We start from the raw sequence: 21,124 nt of genomic DNA on the forward strand, positions 1-21,124 counted from the left end.
CACAGCGTAAGCTGCCATCAGATTAACGTTATACCAACAGCCTTTTGCGATCTGTCCGTCTCTGCACCATGCTTGGTTTGCCCGCTGTCTAACGCTCGTAACTCGTGTCTACACCATTAATTAACTGCAATCAAAAAGCCTGCAGAGGCCCCTACAAATTGCCATTCCATTCTGACTACATACAACTCCGCCGCTCTCGTCTTCCCCACCCCTACTCGCAATGGCGGCTCAGACTCCCGCCGTTGTCATGGACAAGTATGTTACCATTGAATGATTAAGCTCCATTCTACTTCTGCGACTAATGATATTCTGCTTCCTTCAGCGGCACCGGATTCTCGAAACTTGGTGGGTGCTCTTCAAATTGCGCGGCCTTCTCCCCCGCCAATACCCAACTTAGGCTAACGTCATTGTGTTTTTGCTAAGGGTTCGCCGGCAATGATTCTCCTTCTTTCGTGTTCCCTACAGCGATCGCTACAAAGTCTGCCGGTGGTGTAGGAGGCGGAACAGGATCTGGTCGACCTGCTGTCGCAAACAAGCCTTCATTCCTTACTGGTGGTGCAGGTCCCGGCTCACAACTATCAGGCAAACGGGGGACGGAAGATTTGGATTTCTTTATTGGAGATGAAGCTATTAACGCATCGGGTGGCCCCGGGTATGGTATCAACTATCCAATTCGCCATGGCCAAATCGAGAACTGGGACCATATGGAGCGATTCTGGTCGAACTCCATCTTCAAATATCTCAGAGTTGAGCCCGAGGACCACTATTTCCTTCTCACCGAACCTGTATTTAATCCCCATTACTTCCCCCACCTCCATCCAGATGCGCGGACGGTTCACATTCTAACACATCTACATTAGCCATTAAATCCGCCAGAAAACCGGGAAAATACCGCAGAGATCTTTTTCGAATCGTTCAACTGCGCCGGTCTTTATATCGCAGTTCAGGCTGTCCTAGCCCTCGCAGCCTCGTGGACGTCTTCCAAGGTGACTGACCGTTCCCTCACCGGTACCGTAATTGACTCCGGTGACGGTGTCACCCATGTAATTCCCGTTGCGGAGGGATATGTTATCGGGTCCTCTATCAAAAGTATACCCATTGCTGGGCGAGACATTACACACTTTGTGCAAAACCTACTTAGGGAGCGGCAAGAAGCAGACAGCTCAATGAAGACCGCAGAAAGAGTCAAGGAGGAGTACTGTTACGTATGCCCAGATATCGTGAAGGAATTCGCCCGCTACGATCGAGAACCTGACCGGTTCCTGAAACACACCGTGACATCGCCCAACGGCCGAAGCGTCACCATCGACATTGGATATGAGCGTTTCCTTGCACCCGAGATCTTCTTCAACCCAGAAATTTACTCGTCAGATTTCCTTACCCCCCTCCCCACCGTCGTGGATGGCGTAATCCAATCCTCCCCTATCGATGTTCGGCGGGGTTTGTATAAGAATATCGTGCTTTCTGGAGGTTCGACGTTATACAAGGACTTCGGCCGCCGTTTACAGCGTGATATTAAGCACTTAGTCGATGCCCGAATTCGCGCATCGGAAGCCAGGAGTGGTGGAGCGCGTAGTGGCGGCCTAGAGGTCCAAGTGATCACACATAAACGGCAACGACATGGCCCGTGGTTCGGAGGCAGCTTGCTAGGCCAGACGCCTGAATTCCGCAGTTACTGCCATACTAAGGTTAGTTTTGATTTCTAATTATTACGAAGTATAATATTCAATAGAGCTAACCTTTCCCTCCCTCCGTCTTCGTTTAGGCCGAATATGACGAGATTGGACCTAGCATCGTCAGAAGATTTGCTCTGCTGGGTGGACCGGGAAGCACATAGAAAGCTACTACTACTTACATCTTAAGCATGTTCGTTCAATTTATATCATTTGCGATTTTCCCGACTTTTTTTCGCGTCGCTACTTTTTCCGTTTTTTTTTTTTTCCCTCTCGTTTTGTAGCTTAGAGTCGAATGTTTAGCAAAGTTCAAAAGCTCAATTCTTATCCAACGGAACATGGAATCTAGCCCTTTCCCCGTCTAATTCTTGCGTCCATCACCAGGCGAATCTCAGGAGGCACACGGATAACTTTTCACGCTGTTTGAGTCGCACGATAACGTCTGCGGGACCTCTAGTTATGTCCAAACAAAACAGAACAATATTGAATCGTATACCCATGAACTCAACATACAGAAACCCTTACTTAACAGCTGCCCCTTGCCCCATTCCGCTTACCAAAAGTATACCATACTCAAAAATATACATAAAGAAATCAAGTCACACACATCTTCACCAAAGCATACAAGGCATGTGCTCCAAAAAAAAAAAAAAAAAAAAAAAAACAATGCATTATTCAATCTTTTGAATCACTATACCACTATACCACTCACTATACCCCTCCCCCTCCAACACAGCTTCCCACTCCGCCACTGCCTCCCCCATCACCAGCTACACCTCCAGCCCCAAAAGCCCCAACACCCCCATCACCACCACAAACCCCCGCCGCAACCTCCGCAACGCAAGTGCCAGGTATGCAGTTCGCAGCTCCGTGGACGTCCGTACTCATGCACGACGGGTTCGTAGGATATATGGCCGACGTGATGGACAGATCGGTAGCGTAGGGCGCGTAGAACGGGATGAAGATGGGATACCCCCAGATGATGGGGTAGTAGCCGTAGCGGCGGTCCTTAGCAGGGGTGTGTACGGATAGGGACAGACTAGATGTGGACGCAGAGGCAGATGCAGATGCAAGAAGGTGTTGCTGCCGTGTAGGTTTTTCGGCTAAATCGTCGCTACTCTGCCCCGTGTCCTGCATCCCCGTCCACAGGTGCCTCCCTTTTCCTTTGTCCGGCATCTCTTTCTTCTTCATCTCCTCCTTCGACCTCGCCCTCTCCCGCTTTTCCTCCCTCCTCATCGCCTTCTGATGATAGTCCATGAGCCGCTGCCGCACGCCATGATGCTTACTCTCCACCATCCATGGCTCCTGCATCTTCGCCACCGGCACCGCATTATGCGTTGAAATGTGCGGATTCGCACCGGTTGGATTCGTACCGGTTGGATTCTGACCGTTTCCCAGCTCAGCGTGTAGCGACTCCGCCAGCTTCTTCGCCCGCGATATCAAATACATATTCACAGCTGGTCCATAGTTCGCCTCACGGGTAGCCTCGCAGTACCAGCATATACACTCGCTATAGGGTTCGCCGTTGGTATACTCCATATACTTCTTCGATGTCCACTCGAAGGCCATGGTGAGCTGATCTTCCGTGACCTTATCATCATGATCGATGAAGCGGTCGTGCGTTTTGTGGAGGGAGTAACGGAAGTAGGATTGCGGGGCGAGTTGGTGCGTGTGCCAGCCCAGATCGATATCGAGGGTGGGTACGGCGAGTTTCTTGTGCTGGGAGATGATGTGGATGAAAACTGTGTATCTGCTTAACAGATGCTCCACGGTGGCTTGGAGGGTGGGGGAGTGGAGCCAGTCAATTGTGTCCATTTTTGTAATGAAGGTCCCCTGGCGGACGACAGCGCCGACCAGGTCGAGACCGAAGACTGACGAGTTGCCCCAGTATCGGGAGAGGAGGCGGCGGAAGGCAATTTTCTCCTGGCGAGTTTGGGGGAGGGAGGGCATTTTTGCTGGGGCAAAGAGGTAGCGTTCCTTTTTGAAAGCGAATTCGAAGTAATCGCGGATTGTTTCTATGGTAGCAGCGGGATTGTGGTAGAAGTCTGTCCGATCTAAAAGATTGTTATGTAGGACTTTTGAGATGATTTTGTTAGGTAGTTGCATGTTTTCATGGCCTTTATGTTTGGTGTTTTCTGGGAGTCCGTTGAGAGAAAGAAGGGTGCCCGGCATTGGTGTCTGATAAAATTGAAGCCGTGCCATATCTTGCCGAAACTGAGCGACCTGAAGGGTACTGTGCGTGATAACAAGGGAGCAACTGGGACAGATCCTGCGGAAACCTTTATCTGCGTAACCGTCACTGTGTTCGAAGGGCGTTTCCAGAGCGTCCAGCTTCCATTCCCTGCTCTCCCATTCCACCTCAATAGCTGTTAGGCAACTTGGACATTTTATCAGCTTGACTGGAGAGTCCAAGAGATTGTCCCAGGGAATCCCGGCCATCCGTTCAAAGTATTCCCTTGCATCATCTCCGGGTAAGAAGTTGAAGTCATCCCTATCCAGAGCTGCATCGACAGCTGCCCAGGGCATTCCTGTCACCCAAAAGCTCATCCTCCCAAGACGAATACAGTCCTCCAAATATATTCGTGGATTAAGCATATACGAATGCCACACCATGATAACATCTATCAAGAAAAAAGTATTAGTCCGCCGAAAAGAGAAAGAAAAAGTCGCTGAAACCGTCTACCCAATGGTAATAGATTTGTACACAACAGGTCTTTAGATCGATACTAACCTAGCGGTGGTAGAGTATCAACAGCGAGCACGATCGCGGTATCCCAATCCGTAATCTTATGATAATTTTCACCATTTTCAATATCGTCGACTGTCACGGTGCCATTGAACAAGCCATTCCCGCTATCGGTGGTAATGCAACTGTTGAACCAAGTTTCAAATCGATCTACTGCCCTGGTCACATATATTTGCCATCTCTTTTCCCTTATAATAGCAGCAGCTCTGTACTTGTCATCTTCGGAGCTGAATTTATCGATGAGACCGTCGGAGAGTCCGAAAAGGCCATCAGTCGTCGATACCTCGTCGCGGAGATCTGCAATCGCAGCGAGAAGCTTTAGGTGCACTATGCATTCATCCGCAGTCGGGGGCTCGTCCTCCATTCGTTTCTTGTCCGTTCTTGAAGATAATTTGAGATTGAGATTGGTTTGAGACTGAGCAGCGGGGGCGGAGATGGGAAGGCCCCCGACGTAGTCTGGGGGCATGTCATGGCTTTCATACGCTGGTGGGGGGGATGCCATTGTGACAAAAATCAGACACGAATGGAATTTAAACGAAAGATTGGACTCAAGAATTCAGATATCAGAAATTCCTACGTTCAGAAGGACTTTTATATGGGGAATCTTGTGTATCATGAAATTAATTAAGTGGATGTGATTTCAGTACACGGCCATTGAGGTAGGTAGCTCGGCATCAAGGGGCTCCCCTCTTGTTTGAACCCTAGAAGCGAATTTCTTTCGGACAGGACCCATGTCAACCTCACGGTGCTAAAGTAGGAATTCCAGAATGTGAAGCATTTGAGGAAGAATGGAGTTCTGCACAGCCTGGCACGGTGGAATCGCGATCAAAAGTCTGTAGCTCTAGCGCCATCGACGAAGAGCCGCAAGTGTTCGTTCGGGGTCGTAAATATTTAAGCCATTTTGCTCCCCACTCCACTCACTCACGAACTGGTTGTTCTTTGTATCATTCTAGAAAACGGAGGCGCCATTATTATTAATATTGGCCCCACGCTGCACGCAACAAGGAGGACATGAACTAGTAGCAAGTGCGCGGTGCGCCGCGGAGTCGTTCTGCCCTGAGAATAATGTGCGGAGGAGTGAAGGCGCTTGGCACGGTTATTCCGGGCATAAATATTCGCCTCCTTATTAGTGACCATTATTCTTTGAGAGATTGGTGGCAGCATTATTAACAAGTTATTGGGATTCCTGATTGGCTTTTGACAGTGGAAGCGACTCCTCGGCCAAGTGTTTAAAAAATGGCTTATATATATTCTTATATCTTTTGACTTCAACGAACTGGATTTTGGGAGAAATGTGACTGAAATGATCCTCTAGTCTTCTGCCTTCCAGTGAAATTTTACCGCCAGATCTAGCGGTCATCTTCCTGCGGTCTACCCTTTGTCAAGGAAGGCACCATTTTTCTAATGTTTGATTGCAGTATCCTTCCAAGGTTGACTTGAGATACGATCATGGATAGGCCTCAATATTATATTACAGCTATATGCCCATGGAGTGAGGCTGCCAAGGGCGGGGCGCCCCCTCATCCGAACCTTAGCTGGGCGGAATCGCAGCGCCGACGTCAGCAGGAACCGGAGTCCTCGCCGGCGTTGCTACAGTCGTACCCTGAGGTTGCGAAACAACCTTATTTAGAATCGCAACTCCCTCGACATGGCCCGTTTGTGGGAAGAAATCAAATCCCTTAATACTCTCGATTTCATACCTCACTTCTCTTCCGTTGATGTTTCCTCCCTGAACCAGCACACCGACATCGCGCGCCTGGGTATGGACATTGCAGCTTACGTATACGACTCTCGCGGGCGCGTACGATAGTAGTTGTTCTAAAAAGTTGGTGTCGCAGCCCTTTCGAGGTGGGTCAATGACGAGCAGGGTCTGATCTGGCGGATAAGGAACGTCCTTGAAAATGGCGGCGGCGTCCGCGGCAGCGAAGCCGGTATTGTGAAGCTTGTTGGCGCGAGCGTTCATGCGGGCTGCTGCGATGGAGGGGATAGAGATGTCGATGCCGAGGGATGAGAGGAAGAGAGGTGAGAGAGTTACGGTGAAGAGACCGGAGCCGGAATATGCATCGAGTAGGTACTTTAATTTTGGGGCGGGTTGCGCGGTAGATAGTCTTGAAGGAGGGAGAAGGGCATTGTCGCGGATATATTGGGTGAATGGGGTCAGGATGGAGTTGTTGTTTTGGAAGAACTGGCCAGCCTTGTTCATAAACTTGTAGTTGTCGACGTACTCAATCGAGGTTTCATTTTGATCTGTAATGCAGCGCTTTTCCTCGATGAAGTCTGGGTACTCTGTTCGAATTACCTGCTCCCCGTGCTCGTGCACGAGTTCTCTTTCTTCAGAGAAAGATCGTTCCGACCCGTTTTCCGACGGCTGTGGACTGGTACTCTCACGCTTGTAACGGCGCGTGGTACTTTCTCTCAATAAAAGTGTCGCGCCTTTGCTATACGAATGCAGGTTCTCAGCAACTCTCTTGCGCTCACTTTTCAACCCAAGTCTAACAATATCCGTTCCTAAAGGACAGTCTTCAATATCAATAACGGTTCGTCTACCCTTGAGCATGAACCCAATGGGCGGAATCTCCGATTTCTCTCCGTCCACGCTGGCGCGTCGGATGCGACTCGACATGACGAAATGGGGGGTCAATTTGGTTCGATAGCCGTATTGCAATGGCGAACCCATCGTATCCCGAATCGCGGGAATTAATTCAGGTAGCAGCCCCGAAAAATTGGCGTATGCCTTCTCTAGAATCCTTTTCTTGTGTTTCAGTTGGTCTTCATATGGAAGCATCTGGAGCTGGCAGCCTCCGCATTTGGCGAAGTACTGGCACTTAATAAGAGAGTCATCGCGCTGGGGGGATGGCGTGATAACTTCGAGTAGATCTGTGACGCTGTAAGACTCCTTGTGCATGGTCCTAACAACCTTGACTCGAGCCCTGTCTCCCGCAAGTGTGAATGGTACGACATAGACATGATCGAACGAAGGGGAAAGCGCCAGGCCGTCTCCCGTGGAGGATATCTCGTGTACGGTAACTTCAGTCTCTGGGAAGGCCTCGCTCTTGTGCTCACGCACAACTGTTGGCACTTTTACAACGTCGTTCTGCTCTGCGCTCTCTGCGCTCTCAGCATGTTTTTTCAACAGCGCCTCCACATCGAACAGCAGCACTTCTTCCGTATCGCCTTCCTTAACATCCTTTGCAACCTTCTTCTTCTTATGCTGAGGACTCCCTCGCTGATTTGGGGTTCTGCGTGTGTTTTGGGGCATGCTATGAACCCCTAGCAGCGGCTGATACTGATGGTGAGTACGGTATGGTCTTGAGGAGATAGAGTGTTGCGCCCGCGATATGCATGAGCCCGAGAGTTCAAAACTATGTCGCGCCGAAAATAGGAACGACCTAAGGGCTGAATTAAGCATATGTCGATGAGGATATGGGATCATGGAATGCACTGCGAATCGGGGTGCATGAAGTATGGAATAATAGGTTTGAAATTTGCGGCGCACATATTATTTTTAATAATTTTTAATTTTTTGGTGCTTGGTTCGAAGCTTTTCATTCGGACCAATCAGCGTTGCGGGAAAATCTGCCCAGCAAATTTCTCGCCGAAAACCAAAAATATAGAAAAACCAAAAACCACAACTTCAGCATCAAACCACCCAACAAGGCGAGGCTTCGCCAATATCCATCACGACGTCCTCTGTCCCCCATTGATCTTTGCGAGTGAAGCCAGTATTGGCCTCACCAGCTACTTCCACCACCATGAGCCTCGCACGCCCCGCGCGTTGTCTCTTCTGCTCCCTATCGCGCGGTCCTCTCACCTCCATCCCCCGGCGACAGTTCCACCAATCCCTTTCCCAATATGAGAAGGAGGAGAAAAATGCTATGAAAAATCCACATTCCGTTAAGCCCCCTAGGAAGCTTAAGCCAAAAATGTTCAAGCCGTATTCAGAAGAAGAGAAGAAGCGCCTTGGAGAGGAGTACACACCGGATCAGATCGCCGCAATTGAAGCTGGTGAAAAGAGCATCAGCCCGGAAGATATGGCTCGCCAGTTTCACCAGAGAGATGACCCATGGGCATTCAAGTACCTAGACGACTTCTCCACCGTTGAGCCTGTCGTCGACCACCATATCCGCCGCCCAATGACCAAGGGCGTCCCGATCCCACGCATGAAATCTGAGCAGGAATTGATGATGGAGGTCGCCAACTATCTCGAACAAATGCCTGAGGAGGATGCCGAAAACAGGCCTGAAAAAATCTTTGAGTTCATGGATGAGATGAGCCTTGTGAAGGATCCCGTCGACGAATCTTCCTCTCTAGTGCCAGATATTACCCAGCCGTACGAAACAATCGATAATATTGGCGGAGGCCCGAACCTCCAGCTCAGAAAAGAAGATCTAAAGCGACAAGCGCAGGATCCAAATATCTTGGAGGCTGAAGACCCTGAAATTCAACTAGATTACGAGAAAGTCTCCCGTGCGACGGGTTGGCCTGTACGCACACTCAAGGGCTTACAGGTGAAAGCTCTGGTCCAGAGAATGGTCGCCAACCAAACCCGTCTGGGCAAAATCCGCCAGACCTCCATTCTTTCCGTTGCAGGAAACGGCAGGGGTCTGTTAGGTATCGGGGAGGGAAAATCCCGTGACTTTGGAGAGGCGCTGATGCAGGCTCACGCTCGAGCTATTCGAAACATGCGACCAGTCCTGAGATATGAGGATCGAACCATCTATGGAGATGTACGGGGGAAAGTGGGCGCTACAGAATTGCAATTGATGCATCGACCGCCAGGTATGGATAAATATTTCTCCCCCCAAACCCACGCTGAATTGTATCTTGTCACGCTGACATAAAATCCCTTCCCTTCCCAAGGTTTCGGTCTCCGTTGCCAACAAAGCATCTGGGAAATGTGTCGTGCGGCCGGTATTCGTGATCTGGCCGCCAGAGTCACACGATCCCGCAACAAGATGAACACAGTGAAAGCTACCTACGAGGCTCTAATGAGCCAGAAAGATCCAGAAGATATAGCCCGCGCCCGAGGCAGAAAATTGGTCGACGTGAGAAGGGTATATTACGCCGGAGCTCAGTAAAATTGGCGTTTAGCCTCCCCTATTTTTTACTTTTTGTCCCTTACAATTTCCGCTATTAAAGCAGATCCTTCCCATTTATCTACGCAATTCTGCTGTCACACATTGGATAGCGAAGCAGTGTCATGATAGATAGCGTTGCGGGATATGCTTTTGTCTGCTATACCTTGCCTACCTAACCGCTTGCTTGCGTAGTTTTTTTTGCATGTACTCTACCCACTCCTGCTATTATACGGTGATGGTGATGGCATGTACTTGTATTAGTATGTATGTGTTATTTTTTATATTAGAATACAGATATTGTCTTCTGTCTGTTTTCAACGACCTGCTTAATTATCTATATCTTCTTTTATAAAAAACCACAGATCCGGACCGTCTCCTTCATCATCCATTGAAATCCATGCATAAAAAAAGAGAATCGGAGACCGAAAACGCCATCTATCCAGCCAGCCAGCGACGAGGGTATAAAGAAGACAGAAAGAAAATAAAATGGCCCATTAACCCACCCACTCCATATCACGCACGCACAACATACAACTTAAATCACCCCAATCCCTCCAATTAATCACCCTCCCCATACCCATCATAACCCCCCTCACCTCCATGATGCTGATGCTGATGCTGATGCTGATGCTGATGCTGATGATCATGCCTATGCCCATCCCCATCCTCCCCATTATAAATCTGCTGCTGCAACACAATACTATACACACTCGCCTTGAGCAGCGTGCACACCGTCGCCGTCTTGCGTTCCAGTAGGCGCAGGGCATCGAGCGTTTCCGCCGCAGGGCGGGTGGAGAGGTGCGCGAGGGAATCGGAGAGCTATATATATATATATATATTAATATAACTGTGTTAGACCTTTCTTTTTCAACATATATAAACTTAAAACACGATGAAGGAAAAACGTAAAATATGTAATTATTAACCTTATTCATATTCCCCAATAACCGCACATACTCATCCAGCACTTCTTGTTCTAGCGGGGTGAGGAGGGGGTTTTCACGGAGGAGCGGGTTAGTCGCCGTCGGATCAGTTGTGGCCCCCGTCGATATCGTTGCGGGTGCGTCATTGTCATTATTATCTGCGGCTGTTGGGTCGATATCGATATCGGTATCGTAGTCATTGGCGGAGGAGGATATTGGGCGCGATGAGAGGGGGGATGCCGGGCGAGGCATTTTTTTTTCTGTTTTGTTTTTCGACTTCTTTTTTCCCTCTTCTCCTCAATGGGTGTTTCCTCGTGTTATTTTCGATTTGGAGAATAGAATGCTGGCTCCTGAAGCCTGTGAGAGGGCTTGCGTTGTGTTTCGACAGTTGTTTCAAAAAAGAACACACGCCCCAGCGTCGTGCAAACCTTGCTGACACCGTTGGATTTCGACCGCGCAATGGGTTCAATGGGTTAGTACTTGAGTGAGAGGACTCTGAAAATGGTTCGAGGGTATCCGGTAGGCAAATCGAATATTACTTGATCACTCTGCTTGTAGCTAAATATGTGTTTGTGGTGGTTGTGTTTGTTGCGGGGCATAATGATTGGAATCTACCACAAGCACAAGCCCTGCCCAATGACATCAACATTCATTTTCATCAACCTTACTCCGTACAAATGAAGCAAATTATTAAATGTGTAAATAATGAAATAAATGGAATTTATGGTAAAGCTAAAATATATAATGAATTATCTAAAATTAGGATGATATATATAAGCAGCTGTAACTAATATCTACAGACATGGATAAAAGATGCTCGGAATCGCAAAGAAAAATCGACGGCACTCAAACCACTTCATCTCTCGTCATCTCTCTCTCTCTCCCTCTCCCTCTTTTTTTGTCATTTCCGCTTGCGCAAGTAAGATAATGCGGAACCGGAGCAATCGATTCGCATATATCCCCGAGCATATCATAGGCTGGGCTGCCCAAAGGGAACAAGAATGTCAGTGGACAAGAAAAAGAAATCTCACGCAGTGTAGCTATAAGTCTGGCATTCATAAGAAGGAAATATTTTGACGACGGAAGAGACAGCATAGTCGCGACTTTTTCTCTCATAGCCTTCATTGGATCAAGGAGGGCGAGGAGGGTCCGGAAGGAATAATCAAAACCGATAGACCGAAAGATAGAAGCTGGGAAGATAATCATTCGGAGGAAGGAGGGGGCGGGGGCCTCAAAGGAAAGCAGTGAAGCATACCATGCAGGGAATGAAAGTATATAGCCCTCCTGGTGAATAAAGAGCCTCCGCGGAGTGGGATCGTGTTATCTGTGTTCCCTCAGTTGAGGAGTTCCCGGATGGATTGGAGATGGATAATAGGTATCGGAAGTAGGAGATAGAGAGAGAAACGAGAAGGGTAGAAGGAGAATTGCAAAACCCTCAAGATGGAGGAGCAGTCAGCTTACATGTCTCCTTCTCAACTCAATCGCGTTTTAACCTTTCCCTTTGTTTCTCAGCGAAAAGCAGGGAAAAGCAGGGAACAGAGGGGATATGAGGCAAGGGAAGAGATTGAGGGAATGAAAAGGATAAACATGGGATACCGTGTGGTTTTCCTTCACTCGAAGCGGATGCATCCCAACGAAGGAGAAATGTTGGAAAAAGTGATGTACGACTCAAGCATCAGCAAAAGCCGAAGAGAAAATGGCTGAGGTAAGGAAGCTAAATCCTTAATGCATACGGCAAAAGCAAGAAAAAAAAAAGAAAAAAAAAGAAAAAAAAAGAAAAGAAAAAAAAAGCAAAAAAGAGAAAGATGGAAACAAAACAGGATAGAAGACAGGAAGTAAATTATGAAACACGAAAAGTGAAAATGAGCAGGCAAAAAAGAAAACTGTCTCAAGTCCAAAGCAAGCATATGCACTCCAAACACCCCCACTATGAATTTCATCTGCTTCCAAAAAGAAAGCGAACAAAACAACCTACCAAAAAAATGCGGGATGTAGTTTTGTTCATAAAAGCAATGGAAGTCGTGCGATCGATATTTGTTCTTCTTCATCTCGTCGGCGTCGATGTATATCGTCCTTCTCGGGAGTTTAATTGTTCGAACAAAATACACCGGTATGTCCACATGTATTAGATCGTGGTATTCGATCCTGAACCAAAGCCCAGCAGGGAATGTAATTGTCAAACATCTGAATTCAGCGCAGAAACACTTCTTCGGATTCAGTTTCACCGCCCATTCGACGACGACGGCACACGATCATCAATCATATGATGCCCATGCTCCTCCCCGTCATGGTGAAGCGTGACGCTATTGAAGTCCTCGAACGGATCTGCAATAGCTTCTCCAGATGGCGTTGCAAGACCAGAGTCCATCGGCACCCCTTTAGCTTTTGACGAGCCGCCGATATCGACACTACCACTTTCCTTGACGTTCCGGAAGTTGATCGTATCGGTGGCACGGCCTTGGTGGGGGATCATGGGCGGTTTCATGTGGCGGATTAGTGCCCACTGTGTGGTGCGGAAGAAAGGGTGGGTTTTCACGTCTGAGGCGCCTGCGCGCGCTCCTAGTCGGCGGGTTTCGTCCTTGATGAGTAGTTTGCGGATAAGAGATTTGCAAATACTTTTGAAAAAAATAGGGGTGGTTAGTGGTTGATTTTAAACATTGGAGTAGCAACATTCATTAATATATCCAACTTACTTCGATATCTGCGGCGAACCAGAATTCTCCGGGAACGGTACTTCATCCCTTAAGATGTTGGCAAAAGTGCTATTCCGACTCTTGCCTTTGAACGGCGTAGTTCCAAAAAGCATCTCGTATATCAAGATACCCAGGGTCCACCAATCGACAGCGCTCGTATGTCCATCGCCCTTGATAACCTCTGGTGCTATATATTCCTCCGTTCCTACAAAGGAATTTGTCCGGAAATCGGCGATACATGACTTGGTGTCTATAGTTGGTAATGACGTGGGAGAAGCACCATTGCGGCCTATGATCATAGTTGGGGCTCCACCGGGTCCGGATTGTTTCGAGAGGTCGAAGTCTGAGAGCATTATGTGTCCTGACTGGTGTAATAGGATATCTAAAATACACATTAAGGTCAGCACAAAAGATTTGAGTATATGAGGAGGACGCGAGCGGTCTTACTCTCGGGTTTTAAATCACGGTAAATGAACCCCATGAGATGGAGGTATTCCAAGGCAGCAGTAACTTCTGCAGCATAGAAGCGGGCGTCGTCTTCTGGAATACATTTGCCAGGGCGCGTTTGAAGAGCTGTATTCGAGCTTAGCCATTGCCATTCTTCACATGTGTGATGCTAACAATTTACCTCTGAAAAATTCGCCGCCACTGCAATACTCCATGCAGAGATAGAGGTGATCCTCGGATTGGAATGAATGGTATAACGTGACGATAAAGGGATGGTTGCTCGTGGCGAGAATCTCCTGCTCGGCCAGGGCCCTTTTGATCTTATTCCGCTTGATCATCTCCTTCTTGCTCAGGACTATAAGAAAGTTAAAATCAACCCTCAGTCAGCACATGGACCTCCTCACGAAACGGTGTCATAACCAAAGCCCGGTGTTTAAAAAATGTCGTCAAATCACTCACCCTTCATCGCATATAACCGGCTCGACTTCTTCTCCCTCACCAAATATACCTTGCCTACATCACCCTTCCCAATCAATTTGATCTTATCAAAGCTCCCCGGCCCAACCTCAACATTCCGCACCTTGATGGAATTCGAGCTATATGTCCTCCGAAACGCAATGGGATTCCGATTCAGGTTTGGCGGGGGAAGGTTCGACAACTCGTCAGCACCAGGTACTGTAAGCGAATTACTCTTGGTCGTCGCATCAACTAGACTCAGCCTGGCACCGTCACCAGCACCAACTCCACCAGTAGTAGCACCATGTTCCACAAGGGGTTCTTTCCCCAGCTCCGCCGTCCTCGGCCTATCATCCGACTTATTACCGGAAAACAGGCCCTGCGCGTTTGGTGCGGAAGCCACCCTTCTCAACTTTCTCGCCAACTCCTCCTTGCCCGCCGTCGTAGCCTGCTCGCTAGCCGCGACACCATCCACCTGCAACTCCGGGGTATCAGCATTAACCGAGGACACACTACCGTCATTCCGATGTCTTAAGGCCGGGTATCCTTGGTGAGCAAAGTACGGATTCGCATAGGCGGTAGGTGACATGCCTTCGTCTAACGGGTTTCCTTCGCTAGCAACCGTCGTCGATCGATTTCTAGTGATAGTGGGGAGAAAACGCGATTGCCGGAAAGTGGTCTTAGTCTCCGATTTGCCCGGACCGGAGGAGCCGTCATTCTGGGCGGCACCGCCATGTGAGCTGTTGTTATTGCCGCCGCTGGTGCTGGTGTTGCTATTGGTGGAGGACGAACTGTTGATGCGGAAGAAATTCTTCAGCTTCGTAGGGAAATGGGAGGAGTCGTTGGAGGAGGAGTGTTTCTTGGTGGCTAGTGATATGCCGGGGAAATTGCTGCGTTTCTCATGTCTCACGCCTCCGGTCGACCCGGAGGAGGTGAAAAGCTGTGTCATCTCCTATCTCTCTCTCCTTCTATATGGAGATATATAAATAAAAGTAAAATAAAATAAATGACGTTTCTCGTAGCAAAAGCGCAAGGAGTTCAAATCCTCCTTTTGTTATCTTGAATTTAAAAAGCAATTAAAAACAACGAAAGTCTGAAGTTGGGTTCGTTCGGCTAAATCTCAAGAATGGCGAGTCCAGTGGACAAGATTGTGAAGGTCGGGTGGGGAGAGGATTGGGGGTGGAGGAGGGGTGAGACACGGCCGGGAGCTTTCCTTGAATTGAAAGTAGCTGGTATTCGAGACAAAGCGGCGGACGGGGCGGACAAACCGGAAGTCTCAAGAGATCGGCAGGAAATCTGGATTCAGCGAATGGTGGGGGGGAGCCGGTCTTGGGGAAGGGTCGAAAAAAACTCTGGAATTTGAACGAACTTGGCGTATGTGTTTGTATACCAGTCCCACGAGGTGATTCTTTTCGCAAAGGTGGCCTTCTTTATTTTATTTTTTTTTAATTTTCTTTTTACTTTTCAAAAGGGCGTTTAGCAAGGGTAGGAGGTACGGACGGTATGTCTGACCCAAAGGTTCATAGCAGCGCTGGATCCAATGAGGGCTGGGCAGCCGGACAAGAAGATTCCACGGGCAGCACGAACATGGATAAAGACACACAGAGAGGAAGAGAGAGGTAATAAGTCTGTTTGATAGTTGACAGGTCTCCGTGGGAACCTTTAGGAGTTGTTGGCTGTGGTGGTGGTAGTTGGTGCTGGATGGATGGGTTGAGACAGGAAGACGTTGGAGGCTCAACTGGGCGTGATTGGGTAAGCAGCCTTACACAGTAAGGCATTGGGAAATATTTGGGGTGACTTGGGAGTGAACACGGCCCAGCGGCGAATCGGCATGCCCGCTCGGGTACCGCGCTTGTCACTCCTGTCGGGCCCGCCTCGGCCCTTGTGCTGGATGCGCAGGCGGACGCTACCGAAAAGTGCAGATGAGGCTTCATCCAACAGGCAAATTTATTATTAATTGAGCCACGATAATGCATACATATCAGGAACAAAACTGTATTGTCATGGATTCCTAATCCTGGGACTCGAAATGTCTGTTGCTATAAAAACCATCATCGCTTGGTCCTCAACTATTTGCCCAACTTTCCTGTCGTTACTTCTTTTTTTAGTTTTTTTAGGTTTTCTTTTTTTTTTTTTTTTTCAGCTCCAGTTTTCTTTCTTCAACAAAAGCAACCAAGTTATCAAATGTCAGCCATTAATCATGCAGTCATTATTAGCCACCTGTCAGCAATCACTAACGCAATAATCAGACGAATCCCTCAAACAAAACATCATACGTCAATCAAATGCAAGCGCAATTCCTGTCCTTGTTCTCCTTCACTCTCCCCGCGCGCCATATTCAAGTGGTCGCCAATGCGCCAATTCCTGCCAATTCCTGTCAATCGCCTATCAAACAACCCCCTTTCTCCCAGTATCGGTGTTTCGCATGAGTTTTTTGACTTCTCTATCCAAAGGGACGACTATCCTTCCGGTACTTATCCATCAATTCTCTCTCCTCTTCACGCAAGTGCTGGAAAAATGCTCGCACGTCTAGCGGGTCGGGGGCTTTGCGAGGTGTCTTGCGGTACCATTTGTCGCCCGTGGTTTTGGTAGTGCTAGCACCGCCGACTGTAGAATTCAAAACGGCACTTGCTGCCTTGGGATTGCGGTCATCCGCGTCGCCTGCGCCATCAAAACGGGGTACGAAGCCGTACGCATTCACCTTATGAGATGCTGTCGAAGTATTTGTTTTGTGTGGCGAACCAGTGTCCTGTCCCACCTGCTTCCAAGGGCTGAATGGAATCTCATTGCTGCGTGCAGCAGTCTGGCTAGCTGGCTTGCCTACAACGACTGCACCAGCAGCTTTGCCAACGGGCGTGGGAGAATCCTGCGCTCTCATTTTCTGCTTGGTATGGTGCTTACCACCGTTATTGTCACAAAGGACGTCAGCATTGCCCGCCCCGCTAGCCCCATCGTAGGTTTGTCGTTTCTCTTCATTTGACCTAGTGTTCTTTGTTATGTTTAGATTTCCTCCGGAATGAATGTTTCTGGGAACAGTTAGTACAAGCCACTGTATCGTGCTAGCAGAACGCCATATTTATATACTCACTTATCATCATCACCTTTGCGTTTAACGCCATTCTTGTCTTTTCCCTCATTTATTTGCGATGAGGCGTTGCAGATCTTCCCAGGCGTTCGGATGGTCGTGTTTTGATTCCTACTTTGTCAAAGTCAGCATTTTATGATTGCTTCTTCATTAGCTGACAGAGCTTACATGCTGTCTTGAGAGGTACCTAGCGAATCAGTCGTTGCAGAGCGGGTACGGTCTGACTTATCACTAGAACTCGCAATTGTGGTCCCTCCGTTGAACGGAACTAGTGCGAGCTGCTTCCCTGCAGAAGCGGTGCACTGAGGATCCTTTTCACGTTGCATGGCCAGACCTTGGTTCTTCGTAATGCCAGAAATATTGAGCTTTCTTGCTACTATTGCCAGCTCCTCAATGAGTGGCCCCAGCGGTTCGCCTCGACTGGCCGCTATTTCGATATCGTGATAAACTCGAGCAATCTCGGGTGGAGCGCATTCCGTAATGGTTTCGTTGGTGCTCTCGAACATGCTTCCCGTCTCACTCGGTTGAATTATATTCAGCTGCTCATCTGACGAGATGGTATAATTGTTGCCAGCCATCAAATCATTGTTACCGGCCCACTCATATACCGTACTGTTGCCATGATTGTCTCCATTTAAAGGCTGACAGCCTTCAAAGCCGGTCACAGGACCGGGAAACGTGAAGGGCAGCCTTGCTTGTTCTAAAAAAGCATTGTCGAATGAATCAGCCATCGGTAGCCCCATCCCTGGAATCAAGCACCCAATTGGATTCATGCCCCCCAGAAATACATTATTAGTGTACTGTCCAATGTTAGACGGCCAAGGGGATAGGCCGCAAATCTCATTTGAGAATTGCTGATGGCCCAAAGACTGTTCCTCACCCATGGGCCGGGAGGTCAAGAATTGGATTGCTGCCTCAATCTGTTCTTTTGTTGACCTTGCGGCGTCAAGTTTCACGACAAGTTCTACCCGTTGATCAATAAGGATTTTCTTCGCAGCTGGGTCAATATCCCAAGAGTGTATTGCAAGGTATCTGTCCAAATTTGCAAGCTGATCTGTAAGTTTATCGTACTCCTGTGTCGCCTTTTCGAGGGACTTATGGTTTAGCGGCTCTGAGAGGCCTGCTGATGACATTACCTGGTTCGAAACCTGCGCGTTCTGAATCATCGCTTGATTTATCGGGATGGGTGAGACCGGGAATAGCTGCGGAGGAGCAGATATCATTAATCCTGATTGGTCGACAGGGTACATACCGAAAACTGCGCCGTGTTGTGTTGTATATGCCATGGGGAACATTTGGCCCGACGAAGAGGAAGCATGATACGGTTGGGGGTTGTTAGGAACCCAGCCAGCCTGATCAGCTCCTCCATTAGGGACAGAATAAGCGGAGGAAACGGAGGTGCTTTCCGATGTGATTTGCCGGACAGTTTCTCCTCTCACGGGATGAGAGTTGAGGGGTTCATTCACTTGCCGCTGGGTTTGTTGACCTGAGGCTGTCCTTGTCGAGGAGTTCGGAACCGTGTGATGAGGTTGCCTCGTATCCCCTGAATCCGATCCGGATATCGCCCGTGGAACCAAGAAATTGAAGCCGACAGGTTTGTTAGAATCTGGTTCGCAGCGCAGGCTTGGGTGTTGTATATCCTCTTTCTCCTGATTGAAGTCGGCACACGTCTTCAGTGGCTGGTTTTGCAAGTAGTTATTATTAGGTTTCCTAATTTCGACCTGTTCGGAACTTTTGACCGGTAGCTTGAACTCAGGGGCAGGAGATGATGCGAGGTTCATGGGAACTATTCGACCTCCTGCAGTAACCCTGTGATGTTTGGGTGATGCGTGTTCCTTCAGAAAGCGGGCGAAACCCGCATCACTTTGGGCGAGGGTGCCTTGGGGCGCATTTAATGGTTGACGACGAGGATACTGAACATTGTTGGACTGTGTGAGCAACAATCCGTCCTCGTTGCTCATAGAGAAGCTTGAGGAGATTCGGTGGCGGTTAACCGGCTTTTCTGTCAACACCCGACTCCCAGAGTCTTCTCTGCGGTGTCTCAAAGTGGCGACTGTTATATTTGTGAGTTTCACGTGGAAGAAATAAGTGTTTGAGGTGTAAAAGGTAGGATTACGCACCATCGATTGTCTTGGTACTATACGCGGAAGAATCGCTCCTTGCACCAAGCCGACGTCCAATATCTAACAATGTACGAATCTCATATCTCCTGGATTTGGTTTCATTAAACGATGGACGAAGACACGTTGCCTGAGCATTTTCTTGCCCGTTCTCCGAAACCCCTTTTCGAGATGAATGCCCTTCCTCCATGGCTGACATGTTCGCTACAGGAGTTGAACTTGCGTTTAATATCTCCTGTGCAGTTCCCTCGAATAAACTAGAATTCCTAATTTTTTATCAGTAGCTGCGACACGAAGAAAAATAAACGTGAGGCTCATCTTACCTTGGCCAAGGATAAATTTCGTTTCCCTTTAGGTTATTCGCCGCAAGGTGGACAAATCGTATAAGCCTTAAACGGAAATTAGTCAAAACGCCTGAAATGCCTGACTACAAATCAGCCAGTAAACGCCAGAATTCAGCAAGGAATGATAACGAAAAGCTTGAGGATAGGAAATCGATGGTGGTATGTGACAGCGAATAAGCTCAATATGGATGGCATCCATGCCACGACAATGGGAATAAACACGAGATCGATATGACTTGACAAATGATTATCTCATTCACATCGACTTTATCCAAGGTCAATTCCAACTGTGAGACAAGGACCTAAACAAAAGATATTGATCGTTTATCCAACGCCAGGCGCGCTGAAAAAATACCCTACCGATGAGAAGGTAAGCAAGCAGAACCCAAACACATACCAATTCGAGCAGTCCTCTACCGATCCAATGTCCAGAAACACAAAAAGACAAAGTTTCGTTTACTTTAGCCTTCTCCTTATACGACAAGTAGCTTCGGGTAACAAAGAACAAACTTGGCAGTTAACGCGGGTATGTGCCCGCCAACGGATCTTCCGAGACTGGGAGACGAGATAAGGAATGCAGTGGGGGGGAACAGGGAGATAGGTAATGAAAATAGAAAGGATATTACAAAGAATACACGAAAAAAGTCGAATTGAGTACGAGAAGATACAAAGGCACAAAAAAGAAAAATCTCGATTGATTTTAAGCCCCTCGAACCGGTCGCTTTTCAAGCCAAAACTGAGCTGTTGTCCCCTTGTCTGGTTGGGCGAGAGGTTTGGATGTACGAATCAACCAAAAACACGCGTGGAATAGGGAGCAAAGAAAAGATATGACGCCACAGGTTTCGAGGGAAGATTCAGTGCAGAGTAAGGAGAGAGAGATGGAAGAAGAGGATGAAGTAGAGGATGAACGGATAGAAAGAAGCGATTCTCTAGGGAAGAAACGCAGAATGTGAGAGTAGGAGGAAGATTGTTGTTGTGATGGCAAGCAAAGAGAGAGATGAGAGATGGAGAAGAAGAAAGAAAGAAAACAACAGAGTCAAGTGGGAGAAAAGAAGGAGGAGGGGGAGGAGGCAACTGCAACTGCAACTGCAACTGCAACAGCAACAGTTGTATATGATGTGTAATCAATCAACCATGTGGCAGGTGTGTCACACACCTGGTCCAAATGCCATCATGAGATGAAGTGTTGAGAAAGATCATGATGATGATGATGATGATGATGATGATGATGATGATATTGACAATAATGTTGATGATGAATGAATGAAAAATGAGCAAAAGAAGCAGTAGTCATGATTATCAGTATGATTTTTATATACACATCTATTGTGTTGTTATCATATTGAAATGCAAAGAAGAGAAAGACAAGAGAATAATAATAGTATAGAATGAACACTCTCACTATACTGTCCTGTGTTGTTGATTCACTCCTTATCATAGAGATTGATTGACAGAGATTGACAGAGATTGCTTTGCAGCAAGACCTTGTTATAGACAGTTTGCATTCATATAGTTAAATGAAAGAAACACACACACACACCAAAAAAAAAAAAAAAAAC

General features: G+C 47.9%; 7 protein-coding genes across 7 annotated transcripts; 2 read left to right on the forward strand and 5 right to left on the reverse strand.

The window, feature by feature from the left end:
* The first annotated feature begins 28 nt into the window (after positions 1-28).
* BDBG_01022 (actin-like protein 3) lies at positions 29-4,636 on the forward strand. The gene is made up of 5 exons (XM_002628068.2): positions 29-255; positions 323-345; positions 424-785; positions 861-1,688; positions 1,766-4,636. Exons 1-5 carry the CDS (start codon positions 221-223, stop codon positions 1,835-1,837), a joined length of 1,320 nt encoding a protein of 439 aa, XP_002628114.1. The 5' UTR covers positions 29-220; the 3' UTR covers positions 1,838-4,636.
* BDBG_01023 (uncharacterized protein) lies at positions 2,385-4,921 on the reverse strand (the record flags this gene model as incomplete). Its single annotated transcript, XM_002628069.1, has 2 exons — positions 2,385-4,294; positions 4,405-4,921. 2 exons carry the CDS (start codon positions 4,919-4,921, stop codon positions 2,385-2,387), a joined length of 2,427 nt encoding a protein of 808 aa, XP_002628115.1.
* Positions 4,922-5,950: 1,029 nt separating this feature from the next.
* On the reverse strand, positions 5,951-7,678 carry BDBG_01024 (tRNA(m5U54)methyltransferase; the record flags this gene model as incomplete). The annotated part of the gene is made up of 1 exon (XM_002628070.1): positions 5,951-7,678. One exon carries the CDS (start codon positions 7,676-7,678, stop codon positions 5,951-5,953), a length of 1,728 nt encoding a protein of 575 aa, XP_002628116.1.
* Positions 7,679-7,929: 251 nt separating this feature from the next.
* BDBG_01025 (mitochondrial 37S ribosomal protein MRPS5) lies at positions 7,930-10,386 on the forward strand. The gene is made up of 2 exons (XM_002628071.2): positions 7,930-9,198; positions 9,280-10,386. Exons 1-2 carry the CDS (start codon positions 8,172-8,174, stop codon positions 9,495-9,497), a joined length of 1,245 nt encoding a protein of 414 aa, XP_002628117.1. The 5' UTR covers positions 7,930-8,171; the 3' UTR covers positions 9,498-10,386.
* On the reverse strand, positions 9,705-11,044 carry BDBG_01026 (uncharacterized protein). The gene is made up of 2 exons (XM_031720157.1): positions 10,424-11,044; positions 9,705-10,316 (listed from the first exon to the last, which is right to left on the reverse strand). Exons 1-2 carry the CDS (start codon positions 10,670-10,672, stop codon positions 10,056-10,058), a joined length of 510 nt encoding a protein of 169 aa, XP_031576202.1. The 5' UTR covers positions 10,673-11,044; the 3' UTR covers positions 9,705-10,055.
* Positions 11,045-12,641: 1,597 nt separating this feature from the next.
* Positions 12,642-14,965, reverse strand: BDBG_01027 (AGC/RSK/RSK-UNCLASSIFIED protein kinase; the record flags this gene model as incomplete). The annotated part of the gene is made up of 5 exons (XM_002628073.2): positions 12,642-13,035; positions 13,114-13,495; positions 13,561-13,686; positions 13,742-13,915; positions 14,020-14,965. 5 exons carry the CDS (start codon positions 14,963-14,965, stop codon positions 12,642-12,644), a joined length of 2,022 nt encoding a protein of 673 aa, XP_002628119.1.
* Positions 14,966-16,115: 1,150 nt separating this feature from the next.
* BDBG_01028 (uncharacterized protein) lies at positions 16,116-21,094 on the reverse strand. Its single transcript, XM_031720158.1, has 5 exons — positions 19,545-21,094; positions 19,222-19,487; positions 17,270-19,154; positions 17,105-17,215; positions 16,116-17,042 (listed from the first exon to the last, which is right to left on the reverse strand). The coding sequence occupies exons 2-5, from the start codon at positions 19,418-19,420 to the stop codon at positions 16,460-16,462; spliced, it is 2,778 nt and encodes a 925-aa protein (XP_031576203.1). The 5' UTR covers positions 19,421-19,487; positions 19,545-21,094; the 3' UTR covers positions 16,116-16,459.
* Positions 21,095-21,124: the final 30 nt, after the last annotated feature.

This window comes from Blastomyces gilchristii (genome assembly GCF_000003855.2).
Source record: "Blastomyces gilchristii SLH14081 genomic scaffold supercont1.2, whole genome shotgun sequence".
NCBI classification, from domain to species: domain Eukaryota; kingdom Fungi; phylum Ascomycota; class Eurotiomycetes; order Onygenales; family Ajellomycetaceae; genus Blastomyces; species Blastomyces gilchristii.

Bases quoted from the DNA above. Each gene is read 5' to 3' on its own strand.
- BDBG_01028 (XM_031720158.1), bottom strand. From the start codon at position 19,420: ATGTCAGCCATGGAGGAAGGGCATTCATCTCGAAAAGGGGTTTCGGAG. The intron at 17,216-17,269 runs GTAAGCTCTGTC...ACTTTGACAAAG, and splicing joins GGTACCTCTCAAGACAGCAT to TAGGAATCAAAACACGACCA. The intron at 17,043-17,104 runs GTGAGTATATAA...AACTGTTCCCAG, and splicing joins CGCAAAGGTGATGATGATAA to AAACATTCATTCCGGAGGAA.
- BDBG_01025 (XM_002628071.2), top strand. From the start codon at position 8,172: ATGAGCCTCGCACGCCCCGCGCGTTGTCTCTTCTGCTCCCTATCGCGC. The intron at 9,199-9,279 runs GTATGGATAAAT...TCCCTTCCCAAG, and splicing joins ATTGATGCATCGACCGCCAG to GTTTCGGTCTCCGTTGCCAA.
- BDBG_01026 (XM_031720157.1), bottom strand. From the start codon at position 10,672: ATGCCTCGCCCGGCATCCCCCCTCTCATCGCGCCCAATATCCTCCTCC. The intron at 10,317-10,423 runs GTTAATAATTAC...ATATATATATAG, and splicing joins TATTGGGGAATATGAATAAG to CTCTCCGATTCCCTCGCGCA.
- BDBG_01022 (XM_002628068.2), top strand. From the start codon at position 221: ATGGCGGCTCAGACTCCCGCCGTTGTCATGGACAA. The intron at 256-322 runs GTATGTTACCAT...TGCTTCCTTCAG, and splicing joins CCCGCCGTTGTCATGGACAA to CGGCACCGGATTCTCGAAAC. The intron at 346-423 runs GTGGGTGCTCTT...GTTTTTGCTAAG, and splicing joins CACCGGATTCTCGAAACTTG to GGTTCGCCGGCAATGATTCT.